Here is a 17,263-nt window from a genome sequence, read left to right as displayed (position 1 = left end):
GCAGCCCAAGGTAAATGTAACCCTGAAGCCCAAACGTTTATTCATCAAGCAGCAAGGGGAAAATGGTGAAGCATTTAAACTTCTTTAAATAAACCAGCTGAATATATTTACTGCTGCTCTTGAGGTCTGCTCTGTGGCAACCTAGAAACAAATAGATAAAAATAAGTAAAAGCACTGTGGAAATTAATAGCACCATTTATAAGCTGCTGCTCTTGAGTTTTCCAGGTGTCAGTAACAATTAGAGTTGTTGCTCTTGACACTCCTCTAAAGATAGTGCCAAAGCCTGACACCAGGTCCCCAGCAAAGACAGCAATACTTCTTCCAGGATGTTCAACCCAATTTGCTGCAGGATTTCACCTGGTGGCAGCAGTTACATACCAAGCCATACTGTGCTTCTGCAGCCATGAGCAAGAATATTATCATTGAATAAGCTCCCAAGAATGCTTCAATTCTTTTCCTAACATTCTTTCTGTATTCTCTAATTCTCTTTCTTGCTAAGCTCGTTTGGTGATGTGGAGCACCCAAACCAGTCAGTTCATTGGCTCATAATTGTTATGGTTTCCTCTCACCTTTTCCCAGCCCCTGCGCTGAGCTTAGTCACGGAGAGGTTTCTCTGAGCCTGAACTTAGAACCTTCTACCCAGGATCTCTGTAATTTCTTGTGGATCTCTTGAGTTTGCAAATCAGACTCTAAAACATGCTGACAAGCTCAAAAGTAATGGTTAGGAAAAGCTGTGGCACAGCATACTGGGACACCTGATTGAGGTGCACCTCTGAGGGCAATGGTACAAAACCAGCCTCCCTGGCTCCTGCTGCGTGGTGAGATGTGTATGGTTCATTTATTTTGGGGGGGGGGAGGGGGGGGGGGGAGTAGGGAGGGGCCAGCTGCATGGCTCTGAGGAGTGGCTTGTGTTCACACAGGAGTTGATTTGTTTGCTTTATAAAAATACCTGTGTATCTGCATTTGTTCTTACTCAGGTACATAGCAGGATTTTCAGATGAACAGGTTGCATTTTTGCTTCCTGTGTAATCTTTCAGCAGTTTGTTCCCCAAGCTAATTATTATGCAAAAAAACCCCAAACCCAGCCAACCAACCAAACAACAAAAAGACACAAAACAAACCCCTCCCCCATCCAAATTCACCTCAGTACTAGACCACTGTCCTTTTGCTTATACATTGAACATACGTATTTTTCACAACCTTTCTATAAAATGACAGTTTTTATCCTGCTACACTATTTTTCCTCCCTGCTTCTGTTCCAAGATACACATTATTAGCCTTGATCACTCTCAACAGAAATTTTTATTTTTCTCACCCTCTTCATTCTCTTTTGGTTTTGCACAAGATTTGAACTGTTATATTAAGTGACAGGTTACCATTGACAAAAAAAAATTCTGTTCCAATTTAAGGGTTGAAAAATTGGACAAAGCTTTTAAAATATGTTTTGTCCTACTACCAGTAATCTTTCTACTTATTTACATGGCTCCTACTGTCACACATCAGTGTGTGTAACATCCTTCTTTGAAAGAAGACAATGGGAAAGGAAAGCGTTCATAGCCCCTCTGAAAAAGAAAATACGTGGAGAGATTTAGGTCCTGATTCAAAACAGCATGAAGGCTCCGATTCCTACTGTCACTGATGTCAGTCACAAGCCAGACGTCTGATGTCTTTAATCTGGACTTCAGTGACTTCTTCAAGGTACAAGAAAATTATGGTCCAGCTGAGATGTGAATGTATCTGTAGTGATAAATTGCCCTCTTCTATCACCAGCCAAATACCATAACCACAGGCATGCCTGTTTCTTTCCAATAAAGCCATCCCAGTCATTAAAAATGGTCTTTTCCTAAACAGCTTTTCCAGCTTAGCTGTCTGGTTCACAAGCCCTTGGAGCTCTGAAGCAGATTAAATGTACAAACACAGTCATAACTTTTGTTTATGGAATGAGGAAAGACTGAAAGAGGGTTCTAAGTAATGGTCAGGAGAATAGGATAGGCTACTGACATCAGTTAAAAGGCTTAAGTCAAAGAAATATTATTTCTAAACTCTGAAAATAGATATTATGGTAAAAATGCTTATTTCCCATGTCAGTTTGTAAACATCAAGTAAATACATAAAATACAAATTCTAAGTTATTAAGAGCAATGGTGACAAAGTAATGCTTTTAATATTGTTTTTAAAAACTTTTAAAAGTATTTATTTGAAATATCTAAAAAGCTTAATAGTATTCAGTTTTTATAGTTATAAAATTTTGAACACTCTTCTGCATAAAATAAAAAAAGTGATGGCATTTCTCAAATTTCTGAATAACAGCCAAATAAACTACAAACAATTTTACCCTTCATGTAAGTATCCACTAAGAGGTATACAATCAAGACTGAACCGTACTTGTACTCTTAATTCATTAGTGGAACTTGAAGGCCCTCTTCTGGATTATAAATTACTGCATGGCCAAGCAAAGAACACGGAAATGACAAAGCCAACCAACATCATGAAAAGATAAATATCTTAAATATATTATATTCATGTTATTACCAACTTCATTTCCTGGTTTTTACTTTTATCTGCCCACCTTCGTTACTATAATTTAGGAGCTGAGAAAATTTCTTAGTGGATTCTTAAAAATAAAGTATTTCTTACACTGATATTCACAACAAGAGTGGACAGTCTAAAGAGAGTTGTAGAGAGTTTCTCCACAACTTTGTCTGAAAGTGCTGTGCAGCCAAGTGATATTTACTTATCCTTACTTACTAAGCAACAGCACACACAGACACGATTGTGTGTATGTCCCTGTCTGCACAGGCATGTGACTTTCAGAAGTTACCTCTGAAAATCTGGTTTGTGCTAAGGTAGAAAAAAAACAAGGAAACATTTGCAATGGTCCTAAGTCTTCAAGGATTGTACAATTTCTTTTGAATACATATACACACACAGACTGTAAAGGACTTAAAAATGTAACCTTCCAAGAGAGTTACTTGCTTGCCTAAACAAACATTTCCTATAGAAAAGTAAGATGTTTCTCCACACATAGAAGGAAAAAATATTCTAGAATGTGTTCTAGAAAGCACCATATTAATAGATCTGTCTGTAAATGAGTGGACTTGAACCACCAATTTTCCTCTTTCCAAAAACAGCCATTTATTCTCTTGTTTTGTCATGATAACAAGAAATCATAAATATAGGAACACGGGAGCAGGTACTAAGTATCCTATTAGTAAAAACTCTGGAGAAAATTAAACATAGTTTGATTGAACTGTACGTTTTAAAAAAGCAGTATGCTGAAGAAACCTATCATTTTCTGGTAAGTTTCTGTGTCCCACCGGTGTAGGGCTACTGACGTCGATCCTTTTTCCGTACTTTTGATTTTGGTGCTGCCAAGAAACAGGAAAGGAAAAGAATCATCAGAAGTGAATTACAGTAATTGCAGTGCCAACATTCTTTTAAATTAGGTTGGCATCAAAATGGATGCATTAATGTAAAACCTACCATTGGGATTTTCTTGTCTGTAGAAAGCTTTTAACAATTCCACTGCCTCTTCAGCACGATAGCCAGAAGAGCACTGTTCAAATTAGAAGGATGTTAGTGGGCACATCTGAGAATAACGTATTCCATGCTTCACAATAATGCCTTGAGTACAGAACAATTTTAAACAACTGTACTGTCAACTTAGGGGTCAGAAAAAAATCTCCATTTCAGGTTTAATACCTGAAACATCTGGAAAACACTATATTGAGGTTTAGTAGAGCAAGTAATTTCCTTAATAACTTAATATTAGGCAAAATAAACTTTCTTAGTAAATTATGTAAATATTATGCAATCTACAATTTCGTTCTTATTAATGTGTTTCAAATCTCCCATACTCAAGCACTTGGAAACATAAGAGACATACAAGATTCCTGACAGAAAACATTCTTCGACATACCTATTCTTTATTCCCAACAGTCACCTTTCAGATATTTTTGGTCCTTTAAATGGCTTTTCCATGCCATGAATACTAATGACAAAGCATTTAAATGTCACCCACACTAAAAAAATCTCCACCCATGCTAGAAAGTAAGTAGTTACTCCTATACATTCCACTGCAGTTGCCTACAGAAACAAAGGATTCATAGTATCAAGAACCTTCTCCTTTCTGTCTTCTGAAGGTATAAAGAAATTAAATACCACATGCCAATGTTAGCAAATGAACACCCTTTCAATACTGAGTACATCAATTAATTCAGATGTCTCACTGACACACTGACAGAAAGATGCCCAATATGTTTACACTAGAGTACCAAACAGTATTGTCTTGCTGACTGAAATTCTTCGAGCCTTGAGCCTTTAGTGCTTATTTACAATGCCAAAATACATTACTTGTTTTTTACATTCATTAAATCCTTTATGTGAAATGTGGAAAAGAACTCCAGGAATCAGTATCACTTTACAAGGCAAGATCATGTACAAGTGTGGATCATGTAATAAAAAAAAATGCTAGAAATACTCTCTACATGTAGTGGGCACATAGGCAGCATCATGCTGTAAAGCACCTAGATTTATTTATACTCTACCTCCACTGAACGCTTGTCCAGCCTTTCTCACATGACAAAGATGCCTAAATCACCCCAGACACTGGTCTTTCAGTATCCTTACTATTCAGAAAGTTTCTTGATACCTAAACTGAACTTCCTCTGCTACTGTTGCAGTTCAGATTTATTTTGGGATTTGAACTACATTAAGTAAATGTAAGCTAATACATTTTATCTCATAAACACACAGACTGAAAACAAAAATACAATCATTTCTGATGGCTCAACTAAAACCCATTAATTTTGTAAGCTGCTGTTACTTGATCTTTATTGATTATGTGTTTGTACATTCTGCAGCTAAAATAATTTTCCCTCATCTCTTCCTGCAGCATATACTTACTGTTCTAAGTATTCCACATATTTTAGATATATTTAATTCTTACCTTATACCACAAGCATAATTCTCTCCCTTACCCTTTGACACATTCTTTTAAATAATTAAAGACTGTCATCAGGGCCTTCCTCAATTTTCTTTAACAACCTAATTTTTTTTAATGTTATTTTCTTATTAAGCCAAGTTTACTTGACTTTGATCATCTTCCACCTGTGTCCCCTTAAAGTGATGCGTAACATTCTTTAAGCCTAGTAAGGAAGCCCAGTACTCTAGCTGGAAAACAAAGGAAAACATTTTACAGCCTACTTCAAATGGGTCTCCTGAGTCCACCATATCATCGGATGAGATGCTCAAAACGGAGCCACAGCCTCCAAATCGCTCATTTCGACAGCCATACACGACCCGTGGAATTTATGGGAGTGAGTCAAGGTAAAGAGTGAAAAACAAGCAGGAAGTACAGAAGCCTGATCTATGCAGTCATCAAATTTCCTACAATGTGCTTGCACTCTTCAAACTAAATTAGTTTGAGCTACAATTTCTCCCTCCTAAAATCAGAATTTACTTGTGAATGGTGTAAGGTGTATTGCTGAAGATGCACATCCAGCCTATCTCAGAAAAGAGGAAGCATGAATCCCCAAAGCAGGGGCATACAAAGACATGGTTTACTGATTGATACAATATTCAAAACTGAACACTCATTTTATATTAGTGATATTATAGCTCATTTTATATGCTAACAGATATCCCTGAAATGTATTTTTAATCTCTAAGAGCTTGTTTGTTACAACCTGTTGTTTGTTACAACTGCACCTCTCTACAGTTATAACTGCATCTCTCTTTCACTCTTGAGTCTCTCACTATTCATCATGGAGGTGGGTGCAGACCCTCAAACCACCCCTCATGGTTTTTCTTCCCTGACACTGTCAAGCCTTTCTTTGTGGGCTCACTGCCAAAGGAGTAATGGTTTGACAGAGTTTCCCAGTGTGAGTCAGCATGAAAGGATACTCATCAAGCGCACAGCAGCTGCACACATGATACAGGGCTCTACAGTTACGTACAACACCAGCTGTGGAAACACTTCCCTATAATCCCTCTTGTGTTGCTTGCACCAGTCAAGGACCTGGTCGATTGCCACCATTTCTGCATGTCGAGTAGCCTAGAAGATAAAAATAAGTATTTTCTTAAAAGTTTGCATTAATTCAATTTTGTTATAGAAGTAATGTAATGCTCTTTGCTGGTTCAAGTTGCAAAAGAAATTTCATACCACCCAGACTGCAGAAAAAATGCTCAACCCAAGAAAGAAAATATTCAACCACAACCTGTGTACCACACAAGATGTAAAAGTGCCAGTTTTTTCTTCTGTTTTTTCCTAGGCAGAGGAGCATGTTCAGAAGTTCTCCTCTCTCAGTCATGCCGATACAGTGAGGCAAAACATGAAAGTTCTACTTGAGGCTTAAGGGACACACAAAGCCCACTGGCACAACTGATGTAGCCCATAGTCCACTCTACTTCCAAAAGCAAGAATACAGGCTTGATTACTTTCTCTGGAAATATTAACAAAGTGCTTCTCCCTCTGCCAATATTTCTGAGCTGGCAAGGAATGAATACACTGTGAACATGCAACAGTTTCAGTATGTTTCTGCAACTGGTGTGCTCTGTACACACAACACTTTCAGTTTGCCTCAGGTTTAATGCTGCCTGGGGAAACATACGTGTACAGTAAGTCCCTCAAGTAATAGGCAAGGATTTTAGCATATGACTTATTACAAAAAGACAAAGGAATATTAGTTTCTCTTTCTTTTATTCAAGATAACTGAATGATTAGTATCTCAATGTCTATGGCACAAGAACCTGAACAGAAGTGTTGACTTTAATTGCAGAGAGACCAAAATAATCAGTAATGTCCCAGTACTGCTCTGAAATGTCTGCAACACTGTGTTACACCAATGGAATATCACAGCAAAAATTTCAGGAAGTAATAGTTTTGAAAGGACTCTTCAGTCAGAGCCTGATGCTTATCTGAATTAAGACTATTAGTATTTTCCTTCTTTCCTATTTATTCTGGGAAAAAAAGGATGTTTTTGACACAAGCATTAGAGTAAGACTTAATCAATCCAGATTATAGTTGTACATGCCATCGTACGTCCCTTGATATTTTCCTCTCAAAACATGAATTTGGGTTAATGTTTTAGCACTGTAAAGATCTGGTGATAACACTGAGATGCTCTATAATACATGACAAAGGACTCATGTTTAATACTGTTCAAAAACATTTCAAAACTCCTAGAAAGGCCATGCAGCTGCTGCAGGTTCTGCCAGCTTCTGCAGTAAGAGAAATCAGCTACAAAAAACAAAATTACACTAATATAGAACATTACTACATACCAGTGTACTCATATATTAAGCAATACACACTGTTTTGGTCATCTCGTGTCCTGAAGACACAGAACACCAGGACAAATTCACCTCAGGGTGAGAAAGAATTATCCAAGTTACAGAACAGTCTCAATTTGGAGACTAATTAGACTGTGGCTCTTAACAGATACAGTCATTAGTTTTCCAAGTTAAGAGGACTACAGTAGAGATTTTTAAAATAATCAAGAAAAATGTGGAAAAATCAGTTATAACTGTGATTTATTATTTCTCATAACAAGTGAGCACCCAATGAAATTATCAGGCTGCAGATATAAAACAAACAAAAGGAAGTACTCTCACAAATCACATAATCACATTGTGAAACTCATTGCCACAGGATGCTATGGAAACAAAAAACATAAATGAGTTCAAAAAAGGTTTAGACAAATTCATGGAGGATATGTGCATGGACAGCTATCAGAAACAATGATCCAGATATAGTCTTGAACTCTGGAAGTCCCTAAGTTATTCATTTTCAGAAGTGGAAAGTATGTGCAAAGGAAAGGTTTATGCTACTCCTTTCATGTTTCTTGAGCTCCCTCCTTACACACCTATTAAAGGTCCATCTTAAAGACAAGATAAAAGGGGAACACTGACCTTCTAAGTCTGTCTTAAGATTTTGTTTTGTATTAAGCTATGACTAGCTAGCCTTTTTTTGACTTCCTATTTTGACTTGAAATAACATATTAGAGGGATTATTTTAATTTTGAATCACTAACTCCACTCGTAAGTTTAACTTGCCAAATATTGCACACTACTTTAGTCAAGAAAGCAAAAGCAGGTTAAGAGTAGCAAGGGAAAATGAGAATTGTTACAGAGTGGCAAATGGTATACCAAGGGAAAAAAGCTGACTCTGTGGGGTGAAAGCCTCGACACTGTCCCAAACGTTTCACAGACAAAAAAGATACCACCACTGCCCTAAAATGCTTACTTTCTAAATTTTAACCCATAATTAACAAGTGAGAGTAGAAGGGGCCAAAGCTCAAAGTTCTGTGTTATCTTGTGGCTTCACTACACAAACAATACTTCATTTTCAATTATCCAGTACTGTGCCTGCTGGACACTTGCTACAATGACCCAACAGGACAGAACAAAGAGGAGATGTCTGTGTGTATCAACAAAGGACCTAAGACAGAGTGCATTTTACTGGGAAGTGAATGATTGCTTCACATGTGGGAATAGAGATGCCAAAAAACCATTTCTAGCTGGGAAGGGTCACACATGCTGTAAGGGAGAAAATTTTCAGGTTGGTCTGAGGCAAGACCGTGAACAAGCAAGTGTGGGAGCTGCCAGAGGGCACGCAGCACTGGCACAAGCTTGTGAACGAATCGCCAGGCTGTCTAAACCCAATGTCTTACAGAGACATTTGCTCACTGTTGCCCAACAAAGACAAGTAGTGCCATGTCTGACTATTTTGAAATGCTGATGTCACAGCCATGCTCCTAAAAAAATAAAACTAAATAAACCAAACACAGCTGTACACAGACTCCCTTCTCCCAAAAGCAATTCCTCCCAGAAGAATACAATGACCAGTAATTTTGCAAATAAGTTCCACAGAAGTAAGCAGAAGTATTTCTGACCTTAATGTGTTCTGCTGTGGACGCTGCAGGTGAAAAAGAAAAAGGATGAAGGCTGACAGGAGACAGCCTGAAAACACTGGAGTTTTTGGCAACTAAATCTTTTGCCAAAACGAGCAGTTTAGGAACATAATGGAAGAGGGCCTAAAGAAGACAGTACCTGCTCCTAACTTCAGCCCATTACATCAGAGGATGCAGATTCCTGCTTAAGGAGAAGACAGAATTTATTTGACACAAGGTTCGGAGGCAAGTTGATTCCTGACCAAAGGCAGAATTTCAGGGAAGGACTGAAGATCTATTTTGCAAAGCAGGAACAAAATTTTCATGAAGCTACAAAAGTCAGCTTGTTATAAAGCTGCATTTTGGAGCCCAGAAAGCTGCAAGCCTCACAGCAATGTTTTAATGCATCAAGGCAGAATATTGCATGAGTGAAACCTTTAGAGCAAACAGAGTCACTGTAATAAAAACCAGGAAGGACAGGTGTCATACAATCCTGACACCTATAGATCCAAGAGGATCTCAATAATAAAACAGGCAAGATTACAAACCTTTGAAAGCAGTGTTATAAGGACTAGTCCTTATAAAAGGTAAATTAAACAAAAACCCAGTAAGATAGCTGACACTAAATTAACCTAGTGATTTTCTTTGACAAATGTTTTTTCTAGGCAAGAGAAACACCAGTCTTCCTGGACATCTCCAGTGCATCTGGCACAGCACAACCCGTGAAATTACTGTGAGTGGGGAAAACAGCCTAATGCAAGAAATGCAAGGTGAGCAAGAAAAGAAGAGACATTGCATTGACAGGAGAAATAAATGTCCAGAAGGAACTCATTGCCATAGACACTCAAAGATCATTTGGTTTCAGTGTTTTCAGCTGTGTCACTGGCATTAACTGGAAATGCTACAGAAAACAGCTGATGATGTGATGTCTTTTGTATGATGAAACACATCACGAGAAGTGACAAGGTGAGACTCTCACTCAGGAGGTGGATGGCCTTCAAGATGGGAGTAAGAAAAAAAAATTCAAAATAACAAAACAGCATAAAAGACCAAGGAAGCTCCAGAAAAGATGGGTGGACTTTTTTTCCAGGGAAAATGTGAAGTACTTTTGTTATCAAACAAAGCACAAGTCCATCTGGAATAAAATACAGAGTTCTGGTTAAGTGAGTTCAAGAAAAAATGAATCAAAGCTGGAATGGCTAAGTAAAAGAATTATTATAATGAACACAGAAAACAAGCCTGTCTTCTGAGAGGAAATTAAACAGCTGTCTCGGGGAAAACAAAAGCTGTAAAGGAATATGACTTAAAATACATCCAAGCTATGTAAAATAATGGATGATGCTGGCACAAGAGCAGGGGGATATAAACAGAACATAAAAAGTTTGAAACTGGAAATCAGATATTTTTTAAGACATCTGAGGAATGATGTTCTGGAGAAGTCCTTCAATATAAGGTGGGACAAGAAATTAGTTTTAAAACAGACCTTGGCATTTATGATGTCTGCTGGAACTGCCTCAATGTCCAAGAGGATTAGGTTTTTTCCACAATAAAACAAATGTTTTTATTCCCTAAATAATGCCAGAAATGGTTAGGAGAAAACTGAAAACAATTTCCTATGTTCACATTTCATACCAAGTACTTCTTTCAAGCTTACATTGTTTTTTTAGACTACATGGAGCAATTATGTATCTGATAAAAAATTTAGAAGCACTAAGTACCCAGCATTTCCAATCACTATAATATAAACATTTATGAAAACTGAGCCACAAAATAACTGAAACTTGAGCTAAGCAGCAATTAAAAAAAAAAACTTGGCTTTCAAAGATATTAACAGATTCCTGTTTCCAAAATCCAGCCGATTTTTTTTAAATCAGGCTACTTGCATTTTAGTATGCACCTTCAGACAGCCCTGACACCAAAAATGCCTCAAAGCTTCCCTGAGATTTTTAAGTTGATTTTGGTAAATTTTTCAAAACTTTTTACATAACTTTTCAATTATGTTCTGTCTATTAACATGTGATTTCTTCACAATATTAGTATCCCTGGCATGATTTTCCCAAGAAGAGTCTGCTTCCCCAGTGTTTACAATGGTGTAACATGAGATACCTAACTTCTCTGTCATCTGGCTTTCTTAAAGCTGTATTAAAATCCTCTTAATGCATTACAGATTGTCCTGCAGAACAAATTACTATAATGATTCATCTACTGTTACATTTTTGAGCTTAAAAGACTAATTTTAACTTTTTACTGTTTTCGGGTTTGAGACATCTAATATAAATTACAGTCAGATCCCGCAGTCAGATTAATTTCTACAAAAATTCCAGCTGTACAAAATCTCTGTTGGCATTAATAGGTCTCTCGGCACCAGATCTCATACCTAATTTGATGGTTAAAGTTGCAATATGTCTAAAATCTACAGGAAATAGCCTTTTTTGCGCTGGCCTGTGGACAGAACTCCATCAGGAAAGGCTGCACAGTCATTTCTCACTCTTAACCCCCGGGTGACTTTAGGAGAGCACGTTTGAGACCCAGCCACGGGACGAGCGCGGCGCAGGGCGGGGGCGGCCGAGCCGCGGTGTCCCCGGGCCGACCTCAACTCACGTCCTTCGTCTCGTTGACCTCGTTCCTGCCCCTGCCTATGACCTCGCCGTTGTAGACCAGCAGGCAGCCCACGGGAACCTCTCCTTTCTCCAGCGCCTCTTTGGCCTGCGGGACAGACAGACAGACAGACTGGCGAGATGCACAGGACAGCGCCACAGCAGCGGGAGGAGCTTCCGCCGGCCCCCATTCCCTCCCCTCCCCGCTGCCGTGAGGGGCCCCGGGGCTGCCCGAGGTTTCCCCCGCGGGACAGCGGGAGCCCCGGCCCGCACTGACCACGTCGAGCGCCTGGTCCATCCAGGCCAGCACGGCCGCCTCCCCCGCCTCCGCCATGCCGGGCCCGCTGCTGTTTCCGGGGCACCGCGGGCGGTGCCGCCGCCGCCTCCGCCCCTTCCGCCGCCGCGGAGACCCGAGGGGCGGCCGGGCCGGGTCAGGCTCGCAGGATGCTCCGGTCGCTCTGGAGTTTCCTTAAGCGGCACAAGAAGAAATGCCTCGTCCTTGGCACCTTCCTTGGCGGTGAGTGCCCGGTCGAGGGGCGGGGGCGATGATACCGGGGGAAGGCGGCGCCGGCCGCGGGGCCTTCCCGCGGAGCGCTGCCGGCTCCCACCGGGGCGGCCCCCTCGGAGCTGGCGCTGGGCCCGACGAGCCCCCGCGGCCAGGGGGGGCCCAGGCTGGCTGGAGAGGCTCTGTGCCCCCGGGCCCTGCGCCCGCCTGCCGACACTGAAGTGCTCCCGCTGTCCGCCGCCGGGAGAACCGGGTGCCAGCAGGACTTTCCCCCGAGGCACGGAGGGAGTCTACGCGTCGTCCCTTAAGCCCTAAAAGACAGGGACTCGGGTTTCCCGGGTGCTCCTGCGGCGGGAGATCGCGTTACTTTGAAACAGCGCTGAAGGGCGCAAAGCGTGTGTGACACTTGTGTTGTTTCTGGGATGGAGGCTGAAAACCTCCGCTTTCGTGTGTGACTCGTGCGGTGAGGTGAATTGTCAAATATCACAGAATCGATTAGGTTGGAAAAAAAGATCACGGAGTCTAACTTATGACCGAACATCATCTTGTCAACTAGATCATGGCACTAAGTGCCACATCTAGTCTTTCCTTAAATATCTCCGGGGACGGCGACTCCACCACCTCCCTGGGCAGCCCATTCCAATGTCTAATCAATCACCCGTTTTGTGAAGAAATTCCTCCTAATGTCATACCTGAACCTCCCCTGGCGCACATTAAGGCTATATGCTCTTGTTGTGTCACTTGTTACCTGGGAGAAGAGACCGACCCCACCTGGCTAAAATCGCCTTTCAGGTATTTGTAGATAAAGAGTGGTAAGGCTCCCCCTAAGCCCCCTTTTCTCTAGCCTAAACACTCCCAGCTCCCTCAGCCAGCCACTCTTCATAGGACATGTACTCCAGACCTTTCACCAGTTTCATTGCCCTTCTGTGGACAAATATAGATTAGTTGCAGACACAAAATTTTCACTGAGAGGATTTGCATTAATTATTCAAGCACTTTCTCCCTTAAGGCTCTTGCTGAACCTGTAGGGTGCTTATGGTCTAGTAAGCTCCACATTCCCTTGAAGTTATTATTGGGATGTTTTTAGTTGGAAATGGATTTAAAATGCACATTGGATCTGTTTCTCTGTTTAATGATGAAATGCATAGCTGTGCAGCTGGAGATTAGATACTTCTCAAAAGGCACAGCAGTGCACTCAGTCATCAAATGTACTTATATCCAGTGTAAGTGACATAGAACTGGAACTTGCCTGAACAATTGAATGTTCTGAGGGCTACAGGGCTTTTGTTGTTTGTCATATGTTCAGGTGAAGTCCCCTGTGAAGGTGACTTGTATTTACTTCTGGCTTGTCTTGGTTCTTATGTCGTCTGCATTCTTTCATGATAATTCCTTCTGCGGTTTTCCGAAGAGTGCCAATTAATCCATGATAATAGGGTGGGTGATGGTTACTGAAGTATCATGGTCAGACTGCTCTGCCAGTTCACCCCCTCACCTGCAGCTCTTGTGGCTCTGCAAGTGCAGCACACTGTCATGTTTACCACCACACTTGCAGCCCACCATGGTAAGTAAACGGATTTAGTTTTTTGCTTTTACATACCAGGCTGTCACCTGGAAGATGTTCTCCTTCCCCTTCAACTGTCTGTGTGAGAGTGGTGGGTGGACAAATGGGAATAGTACAAAATCACTTCCCCCAGTTTCAATGCGTAGACATGGATCAATTCCCAAGTGGGAAGGCAGCTATCTGGGAACTTGTGGCTCTCATAGCCTGAAATCTTAAATTCTTCATGTATAAACAGCCTTCTGCCAGCCTGAAAACCAACCTAACATAACTGAGTTTGCAGTTTTTTCTTTTTGATTGGTGTTGTTTATATACAGCTCAGTTTCACTTTCACTAAAATGCTACTGACTGGATCAAGTGCACTTAAAATAATAATTATAGACTAAAATAATGTCATTTAAAACATTACCAAAAAAAAAAGGCAACTCAAGATGCTCTTTCACTAATCAGCATTTCAACTCTGACTGAAAATATTAAACTGTGATATCATTTTCTGCAGCATGGATCAATTATCTATTTCTTCAGGCCATGTAGTATTTGAGGACTGTAGAGAATTGTTTTTTATGTATTTGAGACTGAAGTAAATCTGGGCTTCCACAAGCAGGTGAACATCATTAGCTGCCACCAGCAGCAACTTTTCACCATGGTATTTTAAGGGAAGCAGGGAGATGGAGTGAATTACTGCAGAGTGCTGCTTTATAGCTGTTGAGCAGCTGAATCTTGAGTGCTTTGGACATCTACATAGTTATGGATCAGACCTTAAAAAAACTCCATGAGCTATGGTAATGCCACCACTGGTGAATCAGAGCTCTGAGGTCCATGGTGGACACTCCAGAAAATACAAATCTTGAAAGATGGAATGCAACTTTACACACTGCTTTTAAATAAAGACTGAGTATTTGGAACTGGCTGAATGATTTAAGGAAAGTATCCAAATTTGCTGATTTAATAGCAGAGCCTGGAATCTACTTTTATGTGGTGTTACGAGCTGCAGGTGCATTTTCTGGGAAGGAGGGTATAACAAGGAAAATGGGACATCACAAGATTTAATGATTTTAAGTCTTTAACAGGCACATGTCAGAGATTAATGTGAATATTTAATAATTCATTAGACAATATAGAAGAGTTTCTGCATTATTACTGATACAGTATTGTATCAGTGTTGTGTTGCTGAATTACTGCACCAAAATCAGAGTTGGATGGTAACTTTTCCTCTCTTTACTGAGGTGGATTCCATGTGTGTTACCAGTAGCTTTCATTCTTTGTGCAATTTTTCTCAATCTCAACACTACAACATATTTTACTGCTTATGAAGATACAAGTCTCACAAAATAAGCTCAAACTTAGTGGAAAAGCAACTGAAAAATATGTTTGACTTCCCCTTAAGCACAGGGTTAAGAAGGCCTCACCTTAGCAAAGACCCTGTACAAACCTTTCTTTAGCAGGATATTCTTTAACAATATAAAATAGATTGCATACTGAAAAGACTTAAATCTCTTCTAGCAAGCAAAATCTAGTGGTCTGGGAATCAAACCCACTAGAAATATGTAGAGAGAGAGCCACAGGGATCTGCAAGGACACATTAGGTTCATGTATTTATTGGATAGTTTGATTAAAGTAGTTTTTTATCTTGGTGCTCAGCATTCAAGCCAGATTTTAATAGATATTACAAAAGATTCACCATTGAAATTCTGTTGATGCAGTGGAAGAACAAGCCCAGGGTGTGTCTGCAATGTATGTGTCTGATTTCAGTGGTACATTAATTATTGCTGAATTTCATCTGTTGCAACCTTTGGCTTGCAGAAAAAGCATTTCAGTTCAGAAATCTCTCTGCTTAGCAGAGAAAGTTGGCTTGGTTTGTGAGTAAGCACAGGGTGTTAAATATGTTCTGGTGGGACTGTGTTACCAAGAGAATAAGGATTTAGTGCCTGCATGTTTTAAAGATGGCTTTCAACCATAACAGGATAATTGTATGTCCCTTAATGCCTGGCATTGCTTGCAACATAAGGACAAACCACAGTTTATGGAGATGTTTGTGTCCTGGAATGATGCAGGCTTCTGTGTGTCAGCACAATTCCTACATAATAAAATTCTTAAAACTGAAATTTTCCTTTTTTTTTTTTTTTTTCCTTCCTGTGGGAAGCATGGCAGTGAAGGCAAAGAGGCTTCCTGAAAACTTGATGCCTCCTAATTAGCTGTGCCATTCTTCAGCTCAGCCCTCCATTCCACCTGTGAAGAAAGGAGAGGGAAACCATCACTTAGGTGATGTGAGAATTACTCTACCTCTTGGAGGCTGCTAGAGTGAACATGTAAGAGCCTGAAGACTCTGTAAACTTCTTGCATTACTTACATTTAGGTGGGAAGAGATTATACAGTGCTACAGCCAAAGAAGGATATGGAGACAAATTCATCTCAAATCAAAAATCTTGCTTCCACAGGATATAGGGGCTGTAAACCCCAGGATGCTTCCCAGTTGGCAGCTGAAGCACCACAGAGCCACACACACCTTCTCTGGTGGGATGAGGGAGAGAAACAGGCCTGACCAATGCCCAGCAGCCCCTGAACAGTGCTCCCCCCTCCTCCTGTATTCCCCCCTAATTTTAGTGCTGAGATGACATCCTGTGATGTGGCGTGTCCCTTTGATCTTCTGGGATCAGCTGTCCTGGTTGTGTCTCCTCCCAGCTCCTTGTGACCCCCAGCCTCCTTGCTGGTGGGGTGGTGTGATGGGCAGAAAAGGCCTTGACTTTGTGTAAGCCCTGCTCAGCAATTATAAAAACATCTATTACCAACACTGTTCCCAGCTACTGTGAAGAAAATTATCCCAGCCAGATCCAACACAGCCAGTACATATGTCAATACATTTCACTTTCTAGATCAGTTGTAAAACTGTATGAGTTGTAGTTTGAGCTCCTTACTGAGGTTGCTGTTCTTGAAGGGTCTGACATCAGGTGATGTTTTTATCACTCACCTGTTTTGGAACCCTCCAAATCAGATGTACAATTCACATTTTGATGAAGATAGAAAAAAGTTTCCGTAGGAATTATCTCCTGGGCAGCCTCGCTATTTCTGAATTTTCTTAATTCCTGTCTTGTGTCAAACATATGGGAAGATTCAGCATGAAGTTCCATCTATACAACAATTTAGCTAATTAGACATGAGCAAATTCTTGCTGCTGCAGCTTTTTGCAGACCTCCTATCCCACACTGAGCAGTAAAACTAAGTTTTATTAGTTATAAAAAGCTGATATTGGCTTTGCATGTTTATGATAACAGACTTTCACAATGTGAGCTTAGTTTTTTTACAGGTTTGTTAGCTGATTTGATATCATGGCAGTTTTTGGATGTGGCTTTCTCTGGTCCTGCTTCCAACTCCACATCATGGTTTTGTGTGATGCATTCATTGTGGACTTCTGAGAAGTCTGTATAATTGTCAAATCCTCTGAATTAATGCAGCATATTAATATAGATACACAAGCTTGTCCTGGATTAACAAACACCCCTGCAAGCCAGCCCCCCCAGCTGGCAGCTCCTTGAGATGTCTCATAAGGCAGAGACTTGTAGAGGCTGCACTGCAGTTTTCAGGAGTGAGTGCAGGGAGCAGAAGTTCATTGTCACAGCTGAGATTTGAGTTTCACAGGTGAAGTGCTGTGTCCTCCAGGTGACTTAGAGGCGCTTACAAGCCGTGCAGTTGGTAGCAGAGAGTCTGCTGCTGG

The 17,263-nt window shown here is 40.5% G+C and overlaps 2 protein-coding genes across 2 annotated transcripts in view; one reads left to right on the top strand and one right to left on the bottom strand.

The window, feature by feature from the left end:
• Positions 1-2,159: 2,159 nt before the first annotated feature.
• On the bottom strand, positions 2,160-11,898 carry ADAT2 (adenosine deaminase tRNA specific 2). The gene is made up of 6 exons (XM_058834359.1): positions 11,766-11,898; positions 11,493-11,597; positions 5,905-6,055; positions 5,206-5,312; positions 3,484-3,556; positions 2,160-3,368 (listed from the first exon to the last, which is right to left on the bottom strand). The coding sequence occupies exons 1-6, from the start codon at positions 11,820-11,822 to the stop codon at positions 3,328-3,330; spliced, it is 534 nt and encodes a 177-aa protein (XP_058690342.1). The 5' UTR covers positions 11,823-11,898; the 3' UTR covers positions 2,160-3,327.
• PEX3 (peroxisomal biogenesis factor 3) overlaps positions 11,851-17,263 on the top strand; it is a 20,537-nt gene continuing 15,124 nt past the window's right edge. Inside the window, exon 1 of the mRNA XM_058834358.1 lies at positions 11,851-12,005. Within this exon, the coding sequence (XP_058690341.1) occupies positions 11,933-12,005 (73 nt within the window). The 5' untranslated portion in view covers positions 11,851-11,932. The remainder of the gene's footprint in view (positions 12,006-17,263) is intronic.

The sequence above is a fragment of the Poecile atricapillus genome, chromosome 3, assembly GCF_030490865.1.
Source record: "Poecile atricapillus isolate bPoeAtr1 chromosome 3, bPoeAtr1.hap1, whole genome shotgun sequence".
In the NCBI taxonomy this organism is placed as follows: Eukaryota; Metazoa; Chordata; class Aves; order Passeriformes; family Paridae; genus Poecile; species Poecile atricapillus.
The sequence above is the reverse complement of the archived record's forward strand: the minus strand, read 5'-3'. Positions and strand labels throughout refer to the sequence as shown.

Excerpts from the sequence above, each read along its gene's own strand:
- ADAT2 (XM_058834359.1), bottom strand. The coding sequence starts at position 11,822 with ATGGCGGAGGCGGGGGAGGCGGCCGTGCTGGCCTGGATGGACCAGGCG. Across the intron at positions 11,598-11,765 it reads TGGACCAGGCGCTCGACGTG|GCCAAAGAGGCGCTGGAGAA; the intron begins GTCAGTGCGGGC and ends TCTGTCCCGCAG. Across the intron at positions 5,313-5,904 it reads AGCTGCTGTGCGCTTGATGA|AAATTCCACGGGTCGTGTAT; the intron begins GTATCCTTTCAT and ends ACTCACTCCCAT.